Source organism: Protopterus annectens, chromosome 8.part0 (assembly GCF_019279795.1).
Source record: "Protopterus annectens isolate FY-2018-M chromosome 8.part0, PAN1.0, whole genome shotgun sequence".
NCBI classification, from domain to species: domain Eukaryota; kingdom Metazoa; phylum Chordata; order Ceratodontiformes; family Protopteridae; genus Protopterus; species Protopterus annectens.
In genome coordinates, this window is record NC_056741.1 from 643517936 (window position 1) to 643536163 (window position 18228).

At 41.8% G+C, this 18228-nt stretch overlaps 1 protein-coding gene across 1 annotated transcript in view; it reads left to right on the forward strand.

The window, feature by feature from the left end:
• LOC122808331 overlaps positions 1 to 13204 on the forward strand; it is a 400879-nt gene extending 387675 nt beyond the window's left edge. Inside the window, exons 4-5 of the mRNA XM_044079297.1 lie at positions 12568 to 12829; positions 13181 to 13204. Coding sequence (XP_043935232.1) covers positions 12568 to 12829; positions 13181 to 13204 — 286 coding nt within the window. The remainder of the gene's footprint in view (positions 1 to 12567; positions 12830 to 13180) is intronic.
• Positions 13205 to 18228: the final 5024 nt, after the last annotated feature.

Sequence of the window (18228 nt, forward strand, 5' to 3'; positions counted from 1 at the left end):
GCTCTCAGGGCAGAAATCAATCCAGAGGAGGTGCCTACAGAGGACGACAGTGGCAAGGCAATAACCGAGGCACAGATGCAACCACTGCCACTGCAACAGGACAATCACAGTGACTTGGCTCTGACTCCGCCTACCAGGGAGCAAATAGCAGCACCATTAGGCGGAAAGTTAGCCTTATTCTCGAAAAATTGGCACTATATTACAAAAGACAAGTGGATTTTGCAAACCATAGACCAAGGCTACCGGTTCCACTTCCACACTTTACCAGTAAAAGAGGAATGCCAAACCTGCCCCCAAATCAAAAATAGAAGCCCTGCACCAGACAGCAGAATTAATAAAGATGAGAGCTGTGGAAAGGGTACCAATAACAGAACAGGGCAAAGGATTCTACTCCAGACTCTTCCTAGTACCAAGAAAAGAAAAACTGGAGACCTATTCTCGACCTGTCCATCTTAAACACATACATCATTGTCCCAAAATTCAAAATGCTGACCCTACAGCAACTTCTTCCCATGTTGGGCAAGGAGTGTTGGCTGGTAACTCTAGATCTCAAGGAGGCATACCTGCACGTCCCCATTCGACCAAATTGCAGAAGATACCTCAGATTTCTTGCAGGATCAGAGCATTATCAATTCTCAGCATTGCCCTTTGGCTTATCTACTGCCCAGAGTATTCACAAAATGCCTGGCATCAGTAATCGCCACTGCAGAGTACAGGGAATCCAAATTTATCCATACCTGGACGACTGCCTGTTACAAGCGGACAACAAAAGCAAGCTGACAACAGATTTACAAAGGGTCATTTACTTGCTACAAGCCCTGGGATACACAGTCAACTTTCAAAAGTCAAGACTGATACCATCCCAGACAAGAACTTTCTTGGGCGCGGAATTGGACACAGTAAAACAGATGGCATTCCTAACTGCAGAAAAACAAAAAGAACTCCCTCTTTACTTCTTGGCATTAACAAAGCAGAACAAACTAACAGCAAGAAAAGTTCTGCAGGCCTTGGGCTTCATGGCATCATGCATAATCTTGGTCCCACATGCCAGACTGCATATGAGAAAGTTGCAGTGGTACCTAAAGAATTTATGGTCTCAACACAGGCACAGCTTAGAAACAGAAATACCACTAATCCCATGCTTAAAGCAGGAGTTCCTATGGTGGGCTCGGGCATGCCAGTCAAACCCAGGCTTACCCTTCCACAACTTTCGAGCAACCCAAACTATCACAACGGATGCCTCAGACCTAGGATGGGGGGCACACATGCTGGACAAATGCGTACAAGGACTGTGGACTCAGGACCAGCTGCGCCTGCACATAAACCAAAAACAAATGCTGGCAGTAAAACTGGCAATCCTAAAATTCAGACCTTTCCTCAAAGAAGGCCATTTGATGATAAGGACGGACAACACCACAGTCATGTGGTACATCAACAAACAGGGGGGCACTCATTCTTACCCCCTATGCAGAATGTCTTTGGACCTTTGGAATCTGGCTCTCAGCTACAACATCCAGTTACAGGCAATATTTGTACCGAAAAGAGAACACCCTAGCAGACATTTTAAGCAGAACCACCTCGGATGCTCACGAATGGATGCTACACCCGGACATCTTCAAGGCCATCACAAAGAAATGGGGAATGCCACAAATAGATCTATTCGCTTCCCCACAAAATCACCAGCTCAAAAAATTCTGCACAAGGACATTCCACCCACTTGCATGGAAGGTGGACTCTCTATCCTTCAGCTGGAAAGGCCTGACAGCATATGCATTCCCACCTCTTCCCTTGATGCACAAGGTACTACTGAAAATCAGAGAGGAACATCCAAGGATAACTCTGATAGCTCCAAACTGGCCAAGACAACACTGGTACCCATTGCTGAGGAGCATGTCTCGGGAGAAAATGTGGTCAATACCCCTGATGCCTCTGATGTTAACTCAGAACAACTACAACATCATACATCCAAACCTAAAAACCTTGCAACTGACTGCCTGGAACATCACATAGCAGTAACTAACCCAGACCTTTCACAAAGGGTTAAAGACATTATCCTTGAAGCCCGCAGACCTTCAACAAGAAGGAACTATGCAGGAAAATGGAAAAGGTTCGTCATTTGGAGTACTGAAAGAGGAAAAGATGTGTCGAACATAGATATTGCTAACATTCTGGAGTACTTGGCAGAACTTCTACATACAGGCCTGTCCTATTCCTCCATCAAGATACATGCGTCAGCTATTTCAGCAGAATACAGCTTTGATCCTCCTGTCTTTTCACATCCTCTACTCAGGCAGTTTCTCAGAGGGATCAAGAATGTAAAACCTCCTAGGAAACCACCATTACCAGCATGGGACTTGAATTTTGTACTAGAAAAGTTGACACTCCCTCCGTTTGAACCAGCAGCAACAGCAGATCTACAACACCTGTCATGGAAAACTGCTTTCCTACTGGCTATTACTTCAGCAAGGAGGGTTTCGAACTACAGGCCTTAATGGCAGTGCAACCCTTCCTAATCTTCCATCAAGATAGGGTGTCCATGAGAACTAATCCTACATTTATGCCTAAGGTGGTATCCAGAGTGTCTTTAAACCAGGCAATCCACCTACCTACCTTCTTTCCCAATCCACAAAACAGAGGTGAAAGAATAATGCATACCTTGGATGTACACAGACAGTTACGCTACTACCTGGACAGAACCAAAGGTAACAGAAAAACTGACCAGCTCTTTGTAGCCTATGCAACAGGAAGGGAAGGAAAAGCAATTTCCAAACAGACAATCTCCAAATGGATAGGAAATTGCATAAGATTCTGTTACTCCTACCATGGAAAACCAATTCCACAGAACATAAGACCTCATTCTACAAGGGCTACAGCCACTACCACAGCTTTCTTAAGAGGAGTGGCAACCAAGGACATTACTGAGGCGGCTACTTGGACCTCCGTGCATACATTTGCCAAGCATTACAATTTACCTCTATATTCTAGATCCCGAGCAGGGTTTGCCACTGCTGTACTGCAAGGGATCCTGACTACACCATAATTATTATTCCTCCTCCCCTAGTTTGGCTATGGTATTCTACCCATTTGTTATGACTGCAGATGCATCCATGAAGGACATAGTACAGTTTTGTACCTACCATAAATGTAGATGTCCGAACTGGATAGCATCTGCAGTCAGGATTACCCTCCCTCCTTCCCCTCTGCGGTACTCCTAGGGTATTTACCCTCCTAATAGCTAGCTGGGGGGGGAGTCTCTTATGGTGTATTTGTTTGTATATATGTACATATATGTTTATTTTTTGTGTTTGCCTTCTACTATTTTGGAAACATTGGCATTTATCCAAAATTTAGCTTTCCAAGAGGGCAATTGGCATCTGGGGCAAGAAACACTGAGGAAAATGGCGTCGGCTGATGCCTTTATACCCGAAGACCAGCAGAGATGACGTCGGGTGAAGTGCGACATCAGCCGAAGCCGGACCCAGACTTTGGAATCCGGCCGACCGAAGGGCTGCCTGACGACAGGACAACCCATTTGTTATGACTGCAGATGCTATCCAGTTCGGACATCTACATTTATGGTAGGTACAAAACTGTACTTTTTCTTTGTAGTTATAGATTTAGTTGAATTTCAATGTATTTAGCATTAAGCCAGTGTATTTTTTTAAGAACAGTTATATTTATTCTTCCAGTGCTTTGTTTGATAGGAAGTGGCTAGAGTGCTCAGAGCTGACAGTAGACATTGATCATGCAACCATGTGAATATCAAATCACAGAGCAGTTACCTATGGCATTGTTAGACTAGTGAAGCATTGTGGTGTTGTGACTCATACATGGTATAGTGAATACACATTATTTATTTTCTCAGTATGTTAAGCTTTCCATTAGATATAAAATAGTGCTTATGATTGTGTAATCACTTTTTTATTTTAGTTCTCTCTGTTTTGTATTTCCATGAGGCTACTATGGGATACAATAATAGTTATAACAATTTTTAAAGATACCTTCTCAATGACTATAAGTTGGTATTGTCTATATGACCTTCAGTTACATCACATATTACTTTTTTTGCATCTCTGAATGCATTTCCTGTGACCCGCTCTTGGTCCATTTTGAGGCACCCATAAGGCAGCTACTTTCACAAAGAATATTGTCTCAGGCCATGTCCCAGCAGGAGTATGTCTCAGCCATGCATGTTTTGTGCTTACATTGTAGAAATGAGATAGAATCAAGGCAGGCAGAAGAAGTGAGAAGCTTGTGCCATGGTCTGTCTCCCCTGAATGTTTCTCTCGTGGCCAGTGAAAGACCAGAGGATTATCCAGTGCTTGCCTCAGATTCCTCTGCTGTGACCTCATCAGAGGCCAGCATGGATTCAACTTCTTGCACATCCTTGGAAGCTTTACAAGCGTCTGCTCTTGACACTGTGGGGGAACTCAGCTGATTATATCCAAGAGTCTGAGGGGGATTCTGCAGATCTTAGTTGGGCGGAGATCCCTACTACACTTATTAAATGTTCTCATGGGTCTTATCCTACAAGGGTGTTTTATGCAGATATCCCACAGAAAAAAAAAACAGAAAACCATCCCTGTAGTGAAGAATCCCCAGTGTGAATGGCAGGGTTTTACTCAGTGGTTGTTTAATGCTTTAATGGCTTTAAAGCCTACTCAAGGTGTGTTAGCACCTGCCCCTCCCTGGTCTTCCACGTCTCTTAAAAGACCCAGGGATCTAGATTCTTCAGATGAGGATCTCGATTCTGGGGAAGAGTCTTTGACCTACTCTTCTCACATCCCTTCTCCCTTGCGCTGGTTCAGGGGAACTCTCCTTTGTTGTCCGCATGATAGAATTCTTTTTAAGTGGGATTGTTTTCAAGTCTCTGATATTCAGAAAAGGTATTATGAGCTCCTCCAGTTGGAGTCTTCTAAGCCATCAGGTGAATACCGTGTTCTGGCTACCCTGCTGGATACCTTCTCAACAGCTCCTGTTGCCCATGATTCTCACCCCCCCCCCCTGCTCCCAAGAAACCTGATAGATTTTACAAGTTTTTTTTTTTAATTTATACTTGACACTTTAAGACTCACTTTGTATTTTTTGAATGTAATTGGTTTATTGTTTAATTGTTTGTAATGGCTTTTTAAAGTATATAAGATGATTCAGTGTTTTTTATTTTCTACTGTTTTACTCCTTTAAGGCTTTATGTTGAAGTGCTAGAGAAGTGTTTAATGAATATTTTCTTTGGGTCTATAGCCTTGACATTTGTACGTAATTTTTATTCCTTTTTTGGCTATTTTAGATTTGATAGGGTGCCTGACAAATGTAAATTCCTTTATAAATGTCCTTCTGCTGATCCTTTTTGTAGTGTCTGTCTCTTCTGACGAGTTCTCCAAGCTGTTGCCCTCTACCAAGTTGCTTCCTTTGGATAAGGTTAGCAGGGCCATGGAGAGGCTAGGAAAAAAAGTTTTATGCTGATGCTACTTCATCCTTTTGGGCCATCAACTACCAAGCTGAAATGACTAAGTATGTTTTGGCACTCCTTTCTCAAGTTTGCAAAGTGGTTTCTGTCTTTCCTGACTCTGAAGAGAAAGCTTCTGCTCTTTCCCTGTTGGGCATACCTCTCAAGCTGCGTACCACTCTGTCAAATGCAGCTACAATGCAACTGCTGACTTTGGTTCTTTTATAAGGCGTTACTCTTGGCTTCATCTTCAGGCTTTGCCTGATGACATTAAGGCCAAACTGTTGGATGCTTCTTTGGATAATAAAAATATTTTTGGTGCTGCTGAGCTTTTCGAGTCTCTTCAGGGTAAGAGTAAAGCCTTGCATGAGTTGAAGCATATCTTGGTTTTTCCTATTCCTTAGTTTCAGAGGAATTACCCCTCTACATCTTCTTTTGTTCGCAGGCAGTCTCATCCTCCACCCAAGGGAAAAAAAGGGTTCTAGACGTGTGCCTCCTGCTAAGTCTACTTAGACCCCTAACTCCCAGAAACCTGCTTTTCAGAATAAGCTGGGTTCCATTTGACAGTTTGCCTCCCCTTTCTGTCAGACAGGTTCCCTTACCCCTTCATCTTTCCCCATCTCTTCAAAATTGGTTAAAGATTACAAGACTTTTGAGTTCTGTCCATTATTTTCCAGAGATATTTCATGGTTTGGAAATCCCTTCCTTCCTTTTTGGGCATCCCTCAACCTCCTGGGGACAACTTCCTCTTTTCGCAGAGGTGCTCCATTCTATTTTGGTCCAGGATGCCATTCAAATGTGCCTCCTGCTCAGGAAGGAAGGGTTTTTTATTCCAGAATGTTTTTGATTCCCAGAAAGGGAGGCACCTGGAGACCATTTCTCTACCTTTGCCAGCTCAAGACCTTTCTCAAGATTCCTTCCTTTCGAATATTGTCTTTTCAGACTTTTTTTCCCTTCTTCTACCTCTGACCTTTCTGGTCTCTCTGGATCTCAAGGGTGCCTACTTTCATATCTCCATCCACCACTTTTCAGAATTTTGTTTGCATTTCTCTGTTCCTTACTTGCATTTTCAGTTCTCAGCTTTAATTTTTGGCCTCTCTACTACTCCAAGGGTATTCACAAAATGCCTCACTCCTGTCATTGCCTTTTGCAGGATGAGAGAAGATCAGAGTTTTCACTATTTCGATAATCTGCTCATTCAAGGTTCTTCCCCCAGTGGCTCTGCTTCAGCATCTTCAATTCACTGTTTTCCTGTTGCAGAGTCTGGGGTTCACCATAAACTTCCAGAAATTAACTCTGACCCCTTCTCAGGATAATATTTTTCTTGGCTGCAGGCTTCAGACCATCCCCATGCTGGTATCTCTGCCTGCCCCTAAGGCCCTGTATCTTATTGCCTTTTTCCAGGCTATTCTTCCTCTGGTTGTAGTCATGGGCAGGGACTTTTTCAGGGTCCTTGAGTTCATGGCTTCCACCATTCCCATGCTCCCTCTGGCCAGGTTCCACATGAGAATGCTAAGGTGGTACCTCAAGTCAGTGTGGCTCCAACATTGCCACCCTCTGGACTTCCCATTCCCCTGCCTTCCTTATCTTAAGTTTGAGCTTCAGTGGTGGATTCATCAACTTTCTTTCAACCTGTGGCTTCCTTTTCAGGCTCCAGTCCCAACTCATGAGCTCTTTGCAATTACTTTAGACAGGGGATGGGGGGGCCTCATTTGGCTCTCTCAGGGTTCTGAGTCTCTGATCTCTTCATCAGAGGTTAGACCACATCAGTATAAAGGAAATGAGGGTTCTATTTCTGCTCTTCAGGGTTTTCATTCCCTCTTTCATCCCAGGCACCTCAAAATGTTAACAAACAATAGCACAGTGAAGTGGTGTGTCAACAAGCAAGGGTGGTACAAGGTCCTATCTTCTTTGCAGACTACCTCTTCAGGTCTGGGGTCTAGCTGTCCAGTATCATGTGACTCTTCAGGCTGTTTATATTCCCTCAGAGTGCAATCTAGTGGCAGATTCTTTGAGTAGGTCCAGCACACAAGCTCAGAAATGGATGCTTCACAGAGATAGATGTTTTCTTGGACATTGCCCATCGGTGGGGTATTCCTCAGGTAGATGTTTTCATTTATTTATTTATTGCATTTGTTAACCGGGAAAGTCCACTGGGCCTGGAATGAGCCCATTTTCAGTGGAGGCCCAGGGAGAAAAGCTCCACAAAATTACATACAAAGAAAAATATTAATACACAAACAAAGAAATATTGAGCAGTACTATTGCATTGAATGAAACAGATAGTAAAACAACAGTGAAAAGATTAAAATCATGGAAGAATAGATTAAAATCATGGAAGAATAGAAGTAGTAAATGGCATATTTTCAAGTAAGACATGAATGAAATATAACTGCAAGGTACATATCATGTATTCAAGTAACGCATGAATGTAGTATCTGTAGGTTCGTAGCTGTGGGGAGTTAAGTATAGTCGTAAGAATAGGGGGAGATAAAATGGCTACGGGGGGGACAGGCTAAAGAGACAGGGAAGCAGTAAGTATGTGGAGTGAAGGAGTGGTAGTAATCAAGTAGTTACAGATGTAACACCAGGGAGAGAAATCAGGAGTTGGGGTACAGGAGCATAACCAATGTGAGGAGAGATGTAGTTTGAGGGTTTTTTAAAGGAGGCAGGGTTGCTGATGGTTCTGAGTGAGGGGGGGGGGGAGATTATTCCATGCTTTAGAGACTGTATATGAAAACAACATTTGGCTGGCTGAGAGCCTAGGTTTCTCTATGGATAGTAACATTTTGTTTTCAGACCTGATGTTTCAGTTAGGATGGTACATGGTCAGTATGAAGGAGAGGGAAGAGTAGGTTTCTGGGTTGTAGATGAGCTTGTGGACTGTAGTTAGTTGTAGAAAAGTGAGATAGTGAGGGGATTCTAGCCAATTTAGTTGATGCAGAGAGGAACAGTGATGGGTAGAAAATTTTGCATGTGTAGCAAATTTAGCAACTTTGTTGTAGCAAGAGTCTAGTTTTGTTCTCAAGGAGGACAGTAAATTGGTGAGGATGGGAGCACTATATAGAAGTGTTGGAAGCAGGAAGGATGAGACCAGAGCCTTTTTTACAGAGAGGCTAAGAAAACAGTTGTGCCTGTACAAGGCACCTAGCTTTTGATGTTGGTGTAGATGTGAAGGTCAAAAGTTAATTTGTCATCAATGATGACACCTAGGTTTTTGGTACTGGGGACGACTTCAATAATGCTGTTGTTTTGGGAGTGAATGGAGAATAATGACTTGTCAACTGGGCTGGATTTTGTGGGTATAAATATTAAAATTTTGTTTTATTAGGGTTGAAGGAGAGATGGTTCTGGGACATCCAGGTTTCAGTGGAAGTAAATGCTTCTTGGATGAGCTGTTGTAGTGTAGTGTAGTGTCAGATTTAGAAGAGCAGATTATAGTAGAGTCATCTGTATATTGGATAACAGTATTGTGGATGAGAAAGGAATGAAAGTTGTTGACAAATATACTGAATAAGAGGGGTCCCAGTATTGAGCCTTGGGGGACATCTGCATTTGTAGTTATGAAAGGGGAGGAAGAGTGCTGCCATTTAGTAAATTACTGCCTATTACTGATATAGTTTGCAAACCACTGTAGGGAAGTGGGAGATGGTCCGAGATTACAGAGTTTAGTAAGCAGAAGGGAATGGGAAATGGTGTCATATGCCTTTGATAAATCTAGACTGCTGAGACTAAGGAGCCAGCGTCTCGAGCTCTATTTACTGTATCCAGGAAGGAAATGAGAGAAGTGTTAGTACTATGTCTGGACCTAATGCCATGTTGAGTGGGGGAGAGAATTTGGTGCTGTATCAGATGACTGAGGAGCTGAGTGTGAATACATTTTTCAAGTATTTTGGAGATTGTGGAGAGAATGGCAATAAGACGGAAGTTAAAGATGGCAGAGTTGTTGCTGCCTTTATGAAATGGAAGGATAAATGCTTTCTTCCAGATATCTGGTATGCAGAATTCCTGAATGGACCTGTTGAGTAGGATGCTGATAGGATATGCAATGGAGGAGGGTGAGAGTTGTAAGCATTTTGCGGGTAGGTTATCAGGGGTGTTGGAACAGGGTTTGAGTTTGAGAGGAAGTTTTTTGATGGTGGAGGTGGGTATGGGTGTTTGTGTGAAAGCAGGTAAAGGATTTGAAGGGGAATGTACAGATGGAGATCCTGATGGGTCAGTTATAATAGGTAGGAAGGTGGTAGTAAGCTTTTAGATGGTGTCGATGAGGTAGGTGTTAAAGAGGGAGGCAATCTCAGAGGGTGTTTTTTCTGGGTTTGGACATGTGTTGTTGTTAGTTCCAGGGTGGAGAAGGGAGTTGATTGTCCCCCAGAAATTCCTGGGGTTTAGTCTATGTTGGTCTTGGATAGCCTGGAAGTATTCCTTTTTGTTTTTGAAAACTAGGCATTTAGCCTGATTGCGAAGTTGTTTATATTGAGTGAGGTTAGACAGTTTTTTGTTTTTTTGCCAAGCTTTCCAGGCTTTGTCCCTGAAGGACATAACATGTTTTGTGGACTTTGTAAGCCAAATAGCATGTTTTGCCTTGATCCTTTTTAACTGGAGTGGGGCAAGACTATTTAGGATCCTAAGAAATGTAGACTTGAAGAATTCTACAGCTTCATTGAGTGGAAGAAATTTTAGTGGGCTCCAGTTAGTGTTCTGCAGGATGTCATTGAAGGTGTCTGGGGGAAAATGGGATAGATCTCTGGTGTGTCTATGTTGGTGTAAGTTTGGTATGGAGCTAGGCTTATGTATTATGAATGCTGGAGAGTGATCACTAATGCTGTTTGGGAGAGTCCCTCAGGAGGTGATTTTTTTCTGGGTCAGAAAGCAAGATCCAATCCAAGATTGTGCCTTTGTTTACCTTAATGTTGGGTCTAGTAATGTCAGAGATAAGCTGAGTATAGATGTGAAGGTTACTATCTGTAGAGGAGTTATTATTGGAAATATCTAGCCAGTTAATATTGACGTTGCTTAGGATGATGGTTTTATTTTTTATATTGCTGGTTGTGTAGACAAGAATTTCTTCCCCTCTGAATAGACAACTTCCTCCATTCTATTCCAGAGTCCCTAGTCCTCTGGCTTGAAAGTGAATGCCCTGTCTTTTCTTTGGAAAAGGATGTTTCTGTACACCTTCCCTCCCCTTTCTCTGTTACCACGAGTCTTGCACAAGAGCAGGCAGAACTCACCCACATTCTTGCTAGTGACTCCCTTTTGGCTGAGACAGCATTGATTCCCCTTCTTTCTCACTTGGCCAGGGCCAATCAGCACTAATTACTTCACCTAGTGGACCTTCCCACACAAGACAAAGGGTCTTTTATCCATCCTCATCTGCCCACTTCAATTGACACTATGGGTGATATGCTATTTGAGTAGTATTTAAGATATGTTCTTGTGCATTACATGTGGCCTGCCAAGATTTTATGAACTCTCCAAACAAGACTGATAAGCAAGAGTTCAAGATTCAAGCTGGATTGATATCTGTTTGCTGTATGTAAAGATCAGATTAAGTCAGAATACAAAATCAGCATCTGGCCTGAGCCTCCTTTTAGAGGATGCTCAGGAACAGAAACTGGTTAAGTGACTTGCTCAGGGTTACACAGTCAGAAAAGTGTGACTGAGGGACTAAAACTCAGCTCTACAGGATAATGTTTGCCAGAAGCTCATGGCCTAATCTTCTGTGCTAACCTGCTAGATAGTGACTGGGGTGCATTAAGCAGAGGCAAATAAACAAGACAAAGCACTGCATTGCTGAATTTTAATTGCAGAGTCAATATGTTTCAGCACTAATTATGACAATTGATATAGCCGGGATTTTCAGAGAGGTGCTAACAAATAGGAGGAAGGTCTTCTCGGCACTGCATTGCCATTGGTAAGACTGTTAATTGAAAATGCTTGTCCATTTCTGAGACTACATTAGGACACGAATACTAAGTGGTTGGAAGTAGTGCAACAAATGCTACCTGTGTGATGCTACGAACTTGCTAAATATCTGTGGCATTGGAATGAGGACCTATTCACTAGAAGACAGAAGAGAAAAAATATATGGTTAAGCACTTATTAACAGAATATGAAGAGCCAAGTTAAATAAAAAGAATTTATGATGCAAAAATATGTGAAGACAAGGAAACACGATATTGAGGAGCCCTACTGTTTGCTGCCACATAGGTGATTGATGCTCAGAACATTGAACCTAAAAGAGCACTGGCGGCCTGTCATGACTGATAGACTGGGAGAAAAGCAAGAAAGTTAGTGCATAGTTTTCCATACTTTCTCCATCTTCTCTAAGTTTGTGTAATCTCAGACTTGATTATAAATAATTTGGGGTGTGGAGGCTTGCTTCTGCATCACAGGGTGCAGAAGGAAGTCCTCCATTCAAAAAACGTTTTGCATTTTGTGACCTTGGGAATGTTGCTGTTTTGACTGCTGACATCACAAGGTTTTAGGTGCTTTGGGTTTGAAAGTCAGTTAAACAAAACATGATTATTCATAATCAACTCATGATATGGGCTGGGTGTCTGGGAGTGAAAAAATTCTTCACTGAGTCATTTGTAGAATGCTAGAAATAATACTTGAAAAGAGTTAAAAGTGAAAAAACTGGAGACATTCAAGAAAACATACTATACAAAAACTAATGGGAAGTCAAAACGGAGGAAAAGTAAGAGTCTTGTTCATATGAATGATGTGAGCTTCAGAAAACATGACTGAGTCAAGGTTCTGTCCTGCACTGCTATGACAGGCATTTGCTTGCATTGTCACTTTAATAGTCACACCTGTAATGTAGCCATATTTTATCTGCTTTCTGTTCTTTATGATCTGTGTAAGATGAGAAATGCCAGTACTGCAGGTTCACCAGGACTGGAATAATTTAGTGTTAGTGGTACTGCTTAGCTCATATAAAATTTTTATAACACTTTGTCCAAAATTGCACTGCCTGACTTTTTTTCTGTGCCTGTCATTTCTTTAGTGGTATAATTGTTTGCTATATACATATTGCTGCTTGCTGTGACCCAGGTTATAGGAGAATTAAATTGCGATGATTTGGTGCAACTCTTACACTGAAACCTACCCTCTTGTTGCAGGCAACCAAACACAAGAGATACTGGCCTTCATCCAGGTCAACAGGATAAGCGGTTTGTTGGATCCTTGATGGGCCCTGCTGCTGCATGCAAGCATCATGGCAATCTATCAGATGGGCTTCCCGAAAAGAGGAGCTTTACCAGAAGACGACTTCTTCCCCCCACACCACTGGGTAATGTAGTTGAGGTTGTAGTTCAGAAGAAGGAAAATATGTCAAATATTAGCATAAAATATTGCTCAGCCATATGCATAATGGAACATTATGTAAGTGTGTTTGTGTGTGTATTCCACTGTTGGAGTTTATGGGCCTCATTTATTGTCCAGTCTGTCCTCCAGAGCATTACAAAAATGCTTATCAAATCGATCACAGCCAATTACTTAATTTTAATATTGGAAATCTCATGACACTACACAAACAGAGGACATTGTTCAGAATGTTAACCTCAGTACACATATACTCAAAAGTATGGTACAGTCATGGGATATCTGTATTTATGTACTCTGCATATTAAAGTAGTAGATGTTTTGGATATACAAATAGTAGATGCATGGTCTACCACATATAGACAGCCTGATACACATTGTTTTTGTACTAAAATCAATTCCATCATTCAGGTAAATCCATTCCATGGTATATAACCATATTTATATTGTCCCCCCCTTCTGTCCACAGACTTGACCTTGAAACTGAACTCACAACACCAACATTATATGAGCTTGGCCTTACATATGATAGACAAGCATATCCTTTAGGATTACCCACGGTATCTCAGAATTCAATCATATTCCACTGGTGGTAGCAGATACCAATCTTAGAACTTAGCCATGGTAAAGAACATTACCTGGTTACCAAAACTGGGATCCAGCTAACTTGATGTCCATAAAGCCAGCAGCCAGAGTACTCCTGTACTCCAGTTTCTCATTTGTAAATATGCGTCCTGTAGATCATCACAGAAGTACAGAGGATTATCTTTTCTGCCTTAAATTCAGCAGTCAGACAAAACTGACATAATTACACTGCACTGCTCTTAAAGTCATAAATGAAGCCTTCTAATCAGCACTGTGAGCTGACTACTCTGTGGTGGAAGTGCTGTGTCCAGCACATCTCAGTTTAGATTTTTTCTTGTATCTCATGTAGAACAGAGTGCAGATGCAAAACAAAGAATGTCAAGCAGTTTCATCAAAGAAACACCAGGAATCTACTTTTAATTAGAACTAAGGCCAAGTTATCCCTGTCGGATTCCATTGTGCAATGCTTTGTAGCAGCTGCCTACGGACCTAGTGGCTAATGCTAGGGGCATAGACCTGCTCCGTGACAGTTATACCAGTGTTTTCCCTCACTTTAGCAATGAACAACTTCAATCTACTGTGCCAAGATTCTATTATATGTCAGCAAGAGTCCATCAAACTGTATGATCACAATCCATTCATTACCTAATCTCCATCTTATGCTACCATCTGAATGACTTGTGATAAGCTGTCTTATTATGCCACTCTATACTAAATCTAGCAGACAGAAATGTAGGAGGGTTACTTCATGCTAGTAGCTGTAAACAGTAAGGTGTGCAAATATGAATGTGACAGCAAAGGTATCTACAATGTAAATGTGATGTCTTGTGATGTCTTTTTTATTACATTTCTCTATGCTATTTATGAGTAATCCTTCTTTAGAGACTAAGCATCACTGAAACTGTACTACTTAAGCTTACTTAGTGCATGTTTAGCATTCTTCTAAGAGGCAGCTTCATGTGGCAGGGTGTCAAAGGTCAACTTGACCCTGATTCTGGTAGCATCATAAGGAAGAGTTTAGGAGGCAAACATTATTCACTATGTATCACTGATATATGTTTCAAAATCTAGGTAAATCTAAGGAATGTAGTTCAGGCTGCTACATGGTGAGACATTTCCTTGTAGTACACTTGGCTGTGGACACATGGGTGAACTGACTTTCAGCTGCAGATGCATACGACTTTTGCAAACTTTCTGTGAGCAAAGAGAAGAGAAGAATGCAGTGTCATGCCCACAGCTTCAATAAACAAATTCACAAGGGGAAAATAATGTATGTGGTCCCCAAGGCGCCAAGATACAGCAGGCAGTATGTCAGGCATCAGCAGCAGACTGCCCAATGGGCATGTCATTGGCAGTAAAAATGTAGTGCACAATGGGCAGTGTCTTTATTGTGTGTGTGTGTGTGTGTGTGTGTGTGTGTGTGTGTGTGTGTGTGTGTGTGCGTGTATGTGTGTGCGTGTGTGTGTGTGTGTGTGTGTGTGTGTGTGTGTGTGTGTGTGTGTGTGTGTGTGTACCACTACCACCTTCACAATGTCTAGGAAATATTATCTAAAGCACATACTGGAGCATAAGTCTTGACTACAGTAACATGCAGGATTTCCACCATGCTGTAGCACACGTTTACATGTTGTACTTATGTAAGCATGGACTATATGCCAAGCACAACACACATTACTTCACCTGCCCCCACACACACACACTTGTTTATTGAAGCTGTAGGCATGAGGGAATTTTCAGCAGCCATCTGTCTCTGCAGCTGAATGTCAGTTCAACCATGAGTCCTCAACCAAATGTATTGCAGGGAAATGTCTCACTGCCTAGGATCCTGAAACCCTTTCTGGGACCCAAAACATTGTTTTGGGTTCAGGCTCTTAGTTACCATTTTTGGCTTGAGGGTTGGTCCTTCCAGCCACAAAAAAGAAAAAGTTAAGCAAACATCCTTTGACACCACAGTAAGATAGCATTTTTTCTCAGCTGCAAGTAGGTGAATCTGCTATGACCAAAGCTGGTTCCTCAGACCACTCATCTTTTACCCTGGATCCCTCTGATGGAGTGCATACAGCCACTACTGACCAGTGGTTAGCCACACCTTCTGTGGCTGTTGAGTCCCCTCAGTGGGCAAGAAAAAAGCTACGATTGTGATCTTGGGAGAGGGAACAGGGAAGGCTTCCATGGTTAGTCAGTGTGTTGTGGTTATCCCTGGAAAAGCTGCTTCTGCTGCTGCCATTGCCAACTCTGTTGGCCACATTTTCTCATCAAAATGAAACAGAATATTAAACATGTATCTACTCCTCAAATTTCTCTATACAGGAGTAGCTTACTAGTTCTGGTCAGGGTCTATTGATCCTTCTTATAAGGTGTTTTTTGATAATAGAAAAAGGGATGCCTCTTTTCCTGTAGCCAGCAAGGTGGTGCAGCGGTTAGCTTTGTTTCCTCACAGCAAGAGGTTCTCCAGATCGATTCTCAGCTGGAGTGCCTTCTGTGTAGAGTCTGCATGTCCTCCCTGTGTTCGTATGGGTTTCCACTGGGTGCATCAGTTTTCTCCTATATTTCAAAAAACATGTGTCTGGAGCCTTTCTCTCTGGGCCTCTGCTGAAAATGGGCTCTGTCCCAGATGGACTTTCCCTGTAAACAAATGTTAAATACAAAACTTCAAAATTCTGAGTCTAGACTGGAGGATGAGGGGCAGATGCATGGTTTTCTCCTTGAATTTCTGATTCAGATCCAGAGGAAAGCAGAGTATCTTATTCTTTCTATGTGGTTTTCTCTTTCTCTGAGACCATTTCCGGAATGTGCCTCTGTTTTCAATGGGAGACCACTGAGGTTTCTCCATCCATCAGAAAATACTTTGAGTTATTACAAATGGAATTTCTAGAACCTTCACTCATCCCTCCAGTGCTGTTAGCTTTGGAGGATGTGCGTGTCACTGCCTACAATTTTACAAATGGCTAGCCTGCTGCCCATAATAAGGCAGATGGATTGTATAAAGTACCTCAGTCTTGTATGTTTTTATACAAACTTCCCAAATCTGATCCAGTGGCTGTAGCTTAAGTTAATCCTATTGTTGCTAAATATTTAGTTAATTACAGTCTTATACTTTCTGACGAGAATGGGAAAATAATTGATAAGTATGGGGAAAAAGTGTATGCTTCTTCAACTTTGATTTTTTGGAATTTTGAATTGTCAGGCTTATGTGTTAAAGGTTATTCTGAATAACTGAAAATATGAGGAATGTTTTATCTGCAGTTTCTTCTTGTGAGAAAAAGTCTGCTTTAAATGGTTTAATATCTTCCATTTTACAGGTCATATGTCATTATTTAACTGGCACTGTTTTGAGAAGGTTTGCCTTGTTGCATTCTCAAAACCTTCCCAGATGAAGTGCAAAATGAGATTTTGAATTATCCTTTGGACAGCAAATTAGTTTTTGCTCCTTCTGCTGCAGAGGTTATCAAAAGTGTGATGAAAGGGGAAAGGTGATAAAAGGAATGTAACATTTTGAGCCCTCCTTTTCCAATTTTTCTAAGGGATTCTCTAAGCTCTCATCCAAATGTGTCAATTGACAAAATAAACAATTGTTACAAAATACAGGTAAGCAGCCATTTAAGAAGAAATGGTAAGGAGGTTCCAAAAGAATACAGGGGCCCCCAAAAACCAAGGAGTGTTCATTAAATCAGAATGACTATTTAAGGGACCTTCCTCTATCTATGGCATTCCCTTTTCCCTTCCAGAAAGTTTGAATCTCCACTTCTGTCTTCGGCAACAGGTAGTTTCAGACAAAAGGGTTATAAAGATTATTCATTAAGGTTACATATGGCAGTAGGAGGATATTACTGTTTTCCAGGGGGTAATACTTCAACCACCATATCAGACACTTCTGTTTCTCCCTATCCTTCAACATATGTTGTCTCAGGGAGTGATAGAGCCAGTTACTCCTTCTCAGTCTGGGAACGGTTTTTATTCAAAGATGTTGTGATGCCCGTGCGCTGGCTCAGCAATCAAGGAGCCTCAATCATCACCACTAACACCATTGAGGGGTGTCCATATAGGGAAAGGACAATAAACACACACACACACACAGTAGAGTACAATTTCCCTTAAATGCACACAGAGATCACAGTCAGTCTGGGGCTGATTTCTCCCTTTCTCTCCAGGTCCCCAATAAGACTCCCCACTGGCACACCTATAGGGTCCAGATCTCAGCCTAGTGGGCAAGCTAAAACCTCCAGCACCCTTTCTGTCCAACCAGTGCTTCGTGTCCCTGCCCAAGTAGCTGACATACACACACTTTGAGATAAGAGTTTATACAACCACACATACACTCCTGGGGAAGGCTGGCACAGGTTCTCCAGCTGTGCCCCTTTTACCCAGGCTTTACGGTAGAAATCACTGCCACCACCCAGCTAATATTTATCAGCTACTCAAAGGCCCTTATGAAAGGGTGCCCAATTATTACTGTGCAATATTTTTATCCAAATGGTAAGTGTGACAGAATAGTCAAGACTTATTTGGGGTGGCTTGGCCAATATCACTATATACATGCAGTGTACTCTTAGAGCTTAAATTATCTCTACACAAAACAGCCACAGCTGAAAGGTTCAAAAATATTTAATAATAAATAATAAAAACACAAGACAATACTTCTTACTACACAGTGCTAGTCAAGAGTTCAGAGATCACAGAGAAATACTTAAAATAATACAGTAGAAAAATTCTGACATCACAGAAAAACAAACTAGTCTAATCTACCTATTTCCTAGCTATATCTAAGGGAAAACATAGTTCTAAAATCCTACTTACATATAGACACAGGAAGAGTGGTGAGTTGGATGCTCTCAAGACAAATGCTCAAATGCTCTCATTCTTTCTGCCCTTAA